General features: G+C 41.7%; 2 protein-coding genes across 2 annotated transcripts; one reads left to right on the top strand and one right to left on the bottom strand.

Moving 5' to 3' along the window:
- Window positions 1-3362, top strand: SARC_01135 (hypothetical protein; the record flags this gene model as incomplete). Its single annotated transcript, XM_014305142.1, has 7 exons — window positions 1-183; window positions 554-784; window positions 1372-1575; window positions 2107-2269; window positions 2488-2629; window positions 2863-3025; window positions 3237-3362. The coding sequence occupies 7 exons, from the start codon at window positions 1-3 to the stop codon at window positions 3360-3362; spliced, it is 1212 nt and encodes a 403-aa protein (XP_014160617.1).
- A 1060-nt stretch (window positions 3363-4422) lies between these two features.
- SARC_01136 (hypothetical protein) lies at window positions 4423-5729 on the bottom strand. The gene has a single exon (XM_014305143.1). It carries the CDS (start codon window positions 5591-5593, stop codon window positions 4493-4495), a length of 1101 nt encoding a protein of 366 aa, XP_014160618.1. The 5' UTR covers window positions 5594-5729; the 3' UTR covers window positions 4423-4492.
- Window positions 5730-7870: the final 2141 nt, after the last annotated feature.

A 7870-nucleotide genomic window follows, 5' to 3' on the forward strand; every position in this document is an offset into this window, starting at 1 on the left:
ATGCTTGTGGCACCCCTGTTGATTTTATTCATACAAAACCGCAGTTTCTCTAAAGTCATCTGGACTGGTGTACTATTCCGGTGTGTATTAATTCCGTCCGTTATCTTCTGGCGCCGAAAGTTAGGATTGCTAATTACCGATGAGCTAGAGCACACCTTCAAGATACCGTACATCAACAAGGAGGTGTGGATGCGTGCGCAATGTTGTATTTTATTCTGTGGTCATCCAATGATTCTTGCCCTGTAATTTGTTTGTTGTAGTTTCGAGTATTCTTCACGGCGAAGATGATTTATCACGTCTACAATTTCAGATAATCTGTTCGTGTAGCGACAAAGGTTGCTTGAATTTTCCACAAGCAAGTGGATAGGCATGGGCTTTGTCCAGGTTCACTCACAATGTGCGTCTGTGATGCTCTCAGGGACGACGCAAGCGTTGCGTCGTTGATTCCAACTTAAAAATATTATTAAATCATTACCTTGATATCAGCGGGCATCATCACACTGCGTCTCTGTCGTTGTGACTCATCAGGACTTCACACCGTGATCGCTTTCAGGTGAGCAACCGATTATACTACCGAGTGGTAGCGGCCCTCTTAGACATGTACGGGATACTAACCTGTATCTACATCTACGCCGAAGACGGCAAATTAATTGCGAATATCCGGAATACGGAAGACTTCTGGGATCCCTATTTGAAACAAGTGGATGCTAATATCTTTAACACGCCGATAGATATCGGACTGGGCGCCTACATGCGAAGTTTAACCTCTCCGACATTTTATAAGGTATGTCTCTGTATGTGACCTTCCGCTTGATCTCGCCTTGGTGTAGGAGTAGAGCAACGTATTCTGGAGTGTGAGTGCAAGTCATCCTAGCATCCCATTCGGTTAAGAGTCTCGACAGTGTTTCGTATTACTGGGCGTTGTTTCTGTGTCAGTGAGAGTTCTGCGAGGCGCAACCTAAGTAGGTCATGTGCTTGATAATGATGATGCCGGCTTACATGAACCGAAGTACTCGTGCGCAAGGCACTTTTATTTCATTTCAAGCAACTATTTATACTTTGATTAGGTGCAACCATCCCACATCATTGAAACTATTTGTGTATTACACAATTTATCTTTAGATCTATACCGTAGGTTAGTTTAATAGCCTGCTGTGCCATGCAATGCTCCATACCACATTTAATTCTGAACACATGACTCCATGCTCATATCCTGGGCTGAGTTTTTGCAACTATTTCCAATTTTGTTCGAGTACCTCTAGTTAACTTTATCTACTCTCGGATTCAGTTTTCCTTGTGTCTCAGGCAATAAACACTCCATATTGCCTAATTACTGTACACTGACTATTGGAGTACATGTATCGTCCCCAGGTCTTAGGGGAGTATCTGTCCTTCACGTATTTCTTCTTCTACTTCATACTCGTGGGGAGTTGGTTATTGGCCTGGTACTTCACCGCACACAGAGAGTACTTTGATAGAGTGGCGGCCGCGATGGCCATGACTTACCTCGTATGCGAAGTGTGCTTTCTATTCATGCCCGCTGCTGGGCCGTACTGGAAATATCCCCATCCCGAGGTATAGTGGTGCCTTTGTCAAATGGTTTTGGATAGTTCGAGCACTCAGATATCGCGATTTGTAGATGCATAGAGGTCGGTCCCACGAGTATGCTTTCGCTTTCACACATCTTCTTGTCCGCATATATATTTGTGCTATCGTTTTTATATCTACAGTTGGCTTTTGTTTGTATGAGTATACACATCTGTAGTGTGTATAAGGCAAAATTTAAACAGCAGCGTTCTTGCAGCTACTGAGCTGTCAGGTTATAATGAATACCATACACTCAGTTTGTGTTGTGTCGGTCATAGTAGCAGTCCTGCAATCGTGCCCCTACTTTGTACTGAAGAGCTGATATGATCATCAAACTCCCGTTGGCCGATCATGCATCCACAAGCCTGTTTGGTATGATAGTACACATGATGTCAGATCCTTGCGTATAGTTTTGATATTCCTCACATGAGATTAAAGGGCTGCGGCTATTGTCGTCTTTGATTAAGGTGTTGTACTAAGCATTACCATACTCACACACGTTAATTGTTACACATCCAGGCAGCAGAGGTGGGCTGGGTTTTTTCTTACTTAACGCACAGAGCTGTAGAAGGAGGGAGTAGTTCAGGGACAGCGTTCCCGTCGTCTCACTGTGGCATCACTACGGCCGGTAGGGTGATTGGTTATATCCGTTATCACTCATCTCTTTCTATGCAGTGTGCAAGTACGTGTAATGAATGAGCGAACGACCCGATGGACTGCAATTGAAAATAGCCCTCCCAATGTCGAGGCGTTTCGCAGGACCTGGCTGGTGTTGGAGACTATTTGCCATCAGCGATTGCATCTAGCTCTTCGTTGTTGTTGAACTCGTAAGCGTGACAGGAATATCATATCTGAAAGCTAACTTGAACCCTTTCCTCTCTCTCACACACACCCATGTAGCCTGGCTGTCCATGTACATTTACCTTCCTCGAGTGGGACTGGCGTATGTGCTAGTATGTCCAGGATTGTGGTTTGCTACCATGTGGTGTGGCTTCCACTATGGTATTGATTCCATCGTCGGCATCGTCGTGGGCCTTCTGTGGTATGTCGTCGCTGCATGTGATCGTACAGTGCGAACGTCACTAATAGTGTCATCTCCGGCTGGCGACAAATTTCAGTTGCATCCACTCTCGCTTTGATACCATTAACGGAGATACATTTTTCTGTCGGCCATGCCGTCTGCTTGGTATTGTTCCCTTTGCCTATTCATCTCGTCGTGGCAAATCATACGCTAACTTAAAATGTCGAATATTTTTCTTCTCTTTTTTAAATTAGCACGGCGTTTGCACACGCCTTCGCACGTGTTCTACCGTACCGAGTGCCAAGCAACGACCCATCCTATTCAATAGCATTTCGCAACAGACACGGGGCCACGCCTAGCTTCTATATTAGTGCATACGGAAACGATGGTATTTTGCGCCAATCCGAAGTGATCGAGGTAAGTATAGATCATTGTATATTAATCACGTGTGCGCTTGTTTTGAATCCGGAGTGGTATAGAGACGATGCCTTGAGGCGAAAACATTGGTTGTGACGTAATGAATGATGTTCAGAATGATCATTGATAAGTTTCCACTAGAGACTTTTAGAAATCTGTAAATAGATCGATGCGCAATGTCACACACTCTATTTCGGATTCGTTTGCGTAGGGAGAAACTGAGCCAGATAGCCTGTTGGGGCCCGGAGAGAATACTTCTGATCCCGATCATGGAACAACCCACGAGAAAATGGCAGCAGACGATCGATCACCACTATTGCCCAATCTGAGAAATTAAACCAACGCATCCCTGGAGGAAATAAATTATTCGAAATCATCAAGGCTGGACTCGGGAAGCATCAGCTTCATCAATTACACGAAATTGTATCGCATGAAATAGTCATCGCGATTCTTTTTTTCTTCTGTTCATGAATTCACTTGAAGTTCAAAAATAGGTCAGCTTCAAAGTTCATCGAGTACGTTGAGTGTGGGTATAAAGGATTTACTCCGCACAGTCTTCTATACTTCAAAAGCTATCACTGCCCAGGGCGCTCAAGTGTATAGTTGGCGTAGCGGTCTCGGAATACAAGATTGTAATTTTGCCACATGTATTTTAAACTATTTCAAAAACTTCTATTTAGCAGCAAATGTATGACTATTTATCTCCGGTCACGGACACCCCACAGGGCCACAAGAGAATAATTATTCCTGTGAGAGTTGGAATGCAAACTATAGCGACACTAGACACTTGAGTGTGAAAGCTTTCGATGCGACTTGTTATTTCGTAGAGGTGCATGAATACAACTTGTTGATCATTTAAGGTATGATACAGCGTGTGTGTATATGTGTGCATACACACTACATATAAATATATATATATATATATATATATATATATATATATATATATATATTCATATATGTATACAGATATATACACACATATATATATCTATATATATATATATATATAGATATAGGTATATATATCTTTATACATATACATACAGATATATATATATATATATATATACATGTCTATATATAAATATACATACATACATACATATACACACAAACACACACACATGTATATTTATATATATATGTATATATATGTATTTTAATATTCATAATACATAATACATACGATAGAGTTCTATAGGCAGGCCTGATATATTGAGTCAGAGCCACTGCTCTTTATATTTGTTGATTTACGCATGCTCAGCTAGAGTTGACTTCAATTCATATATGTATCATGCATACACAAACACTTTTGTGTTTCATACATTCAGACCAATTCCAGCTCCAGATTCAATAAATCAACGAAGTGCAAAAGCACCTGGCTCATCGAACAGGCGCAAATTAGCCTGCTTGTCTATTTGAGCGACTGAATTTCTCGAAAATGTCTGGTTCGACACACGTGACCTATACAACTGCCGATTGGCGACGGGAAGGGCTCAATGGTGCACTAGTATTTGCTGCGCGAAGTCCATACTTTTGCATTGCTTCCTTTCTCGATTCCATAGCCAGCACCCTCTCGTCGTTTTTAAATTGCTCCCAAACACCAGAATGAGATAAAAGCCGGATAGTGTTCACAGCTAAAGTATCCATATTGGCAGCCAACTCTTTTGATGCAAAAGCTCGCTTCGCATCGGCAGTATGAGAGTTGTGTGCCGCCCTTTTACAATCGTTAAGTGCAGATTCTACATTAACTCTTAATACATGGGTCACATTCACGCAATGTGACCCATCTGTTCTTATAAACTGCTCGTACAGGGCTACCAGGTCATTCAGATAGTACTTCTTCGCGCATGTTTCCACCGCGTCTTCCTCCTCTAATTGACCCGTGCTCACTGCAAGACTATCCTGACTTCTCCTGGACTTTTTCATAGCTGAACTATTATTCCTCGACCTCCGCGGGTCTAAAGCGGTTTGAGCCATTCGATGAGCAGCGCACAACCCACCCAGAAACATCACGATTTCATCGCAATAACGGGCCTTAGATATCTCCAGCAGAATATCGTATAACTCCTTTTTGTTCATATAATACCCCACACCAGCCAGTGTCTTGTTTCTTTGCGTTATAAGATCCTTCTCATCCTCGTCAGATAAGGGCTTTGTGCCTCTATATTCACACTCAAATTCATCGTACAACGTGTTCCCGTACATCTCGATGGTGTATATTGACAAGAGAGAGGTGTACCCGCAAAAGGCTCTAGCGTCCATCTGCGCACCATTAGCACCATAGAACGTAGCTACCGTCCCTACCGACCACAGAGTTGAGATGATCGCCAATCGCAAATTCGAGAGGTATACATTGCGATCCGGATACGTCCGAATATGATATGTGTAGTACGCAAAAAAACTCGTGTACACGATGTAGTAAAGGTATGAAAGGGGTACATGAGCCAGCCATTCTGGACAGGTGGGGTTCGGCGTATCCACGGCAAAATTATGCGCGCACAAGGCAAAGGCGGCAATCTCTGGTATATTCACCAGGAGCATGAAGATAAAAATTACAAACATGAAAGTTCTGTACCGAGGATTGTAATCACACCGCCGGTAAATCCTGTACAACGCCCGAAGCCTGATAAGTACAACACTAGCGAATACCGCCACGGAAATAAATAAGAACAACTCCACCAGGAACAGCACCAAATTGCCCGCTGGCGGATTGAGGGGAAATAAGTACAAGCATAGATTGGCGGTCCAGCATCCACAAGATATGAAACCCGTAGATGTGTACCCCACAAGGAAAGCCTTTCGGTACGGGGGAGTTCCTCGCAAACGGTATTCCCGAGCAGAAAGGAGGCTTATAGCCAACAAAACCACTGCATTCCAACTAAAACATGCCCCATATATGATTCGTAGAGTGTCGAGATTCTCCATGTAAAAACCATATCCATATTCCATTATATACCATTCAGCATCGTCCGCACCCTGAATCGGCGACTCACTCAAAAGAGTGCTTAGATACAATGCAAGACCGACTGGAACGACGACGCAAATCATATCGATCACTGTCAGCACTATAGATCTTCGTTTCCAACCCTTTTTCGAAGTATCATCTTCGATAGGAATTAAACCTGTCGATTGTTTCACGTCAGTCACAGATATAGCTGTACTGTCACTGTCAATCATACTGGTATCAGATACAAAACCAGACCGGGCCTGTAAGTAAATTTTTGATCGCGTGTCATCCTTTTCCTCCCGCATGTTGTTGGGACTATGTATATGGTTCGGTACCGGTATGTTCGCTCGATTAGTGAAACGTAATTTTTACACTTTCAGCGCTTAATTTAAGTACGCCTAAATAGTCCTCGAATACATGCAACAAATAAATCTCATAGCATGAGTGAACCGATCTAAGTAGAAGCAGCAGCCTTCGTCAATCCTGTCACTGTATTTATGCACTCACAGTGACACAGTGTTTTCACAGCCTCACAAGTTTTATTCTATTTTTTAAAAATATGTAAATAGCATAATAGCAGTCACAGGCTCATCACAGTGTAGCGCAAAAAAAATGGCCGACGCTTTTAACCAATAGCCAATAACCACTAATTTTGTTCTGGTTTGCCATTTTTGAAGGAAATGCTCAATCATAGTCTTAACATTCATATATTTCCATTGGTTACTTATTTTCGACATACATTTTCTTTTAAAAAACAATTGTACGTATTTTTTTAAAAACAAATAAATCTTATTGTTTTTATTGGAATTGCTGTATGGTATAAACATTTAACAGATAAGTTCTATTTACATATAAACGTAATCTTTTCTACACGGGAGTTTCAAAATAAAATTAAAAACAGTACAGTACATCTGTATGTATCTATTTATTTACAAATGTATTTTTGTATGTACATAGAACAAACGTTTAAAAAAAAATACCTCCTGTGTAACACCTGGCTTTTTTTTTTTAAAGACAGAAGTCAGAACCTAAAGAGGGGCCGTATGTATTGATACTACTAGTAGAGAGTAGCGAGAGAGAGAGAGAGTGCTCAGACTACAAAATACTAATATGTAGGCGGCATATGTAGCCTTCTAAATTATACATAGGCGGAAGACCTCCTACTCTGTAGAGTATTTACTATTTAGAGTAGAGACTACAATACCAACGAACGAAAACATTTATAGCTGAACGTTATTGCATCGAAATCACATATATATTTTAACATTATTATTTAACTTTTTTTTTAAAACAAATCGGTGCCTGTACGACAGACTGACAGCCGAGAACTCGAGACACTCGATAGGCCCGGAGACACGGACAACATAAAATATTGGACGGAGAAGGGGGGGGATTTTTACTATGGAGGTTGACCCAGAGGTACCTTACAACACAAATCCCATTGGCACTTAGATATGTAGCACAAGTTCTTCATTTTGACGAATAATAAACGTATGCTTAATCTCATCCCGATCCGACCATTGGTTCAAATTATGAAGGATTTCAGTTTGTACCAGAACTGGCTCACACGTAAGCGTTATACAAGAAGAGAGAGTCCATCCATACTTTTAACCGACCTATCTGGCATAACATATGTAAATACTATGGTGCACACACTTACAAAGAACCGGGGTAACACATACTGCAGGTGCTTGTGTTGTCCCGGTCTCTGATTGAGACTTAGGATTCAAGAGTGGAATCTTGGATTCCTCAACCTTCTATTTGAAAGTCTCGGATGGTGTCCACTTGGTTGTCCCAACTAGACCTATTCGACATATTATAGTATGTCGCCAAGGCGTCTTTTGGACTACACGGGTACCCTGATAGAGAAAAGTATATACCTTTCTATCCAC

The sequence above is a fragment of the Sphaeroforma arctica genome (genome assembly GCF_001186125.1).
Source record: "Sphaeroforma arctica JP610 unplaced genomic scaffold supercont1.43, whole genome shotgun sequence".
NCBI classification, from domain to species: domain Eukaryota; class Ichthyosporea; order Ichthyophonida; genus Sphaeroforma; species Sphaeroforma arctica.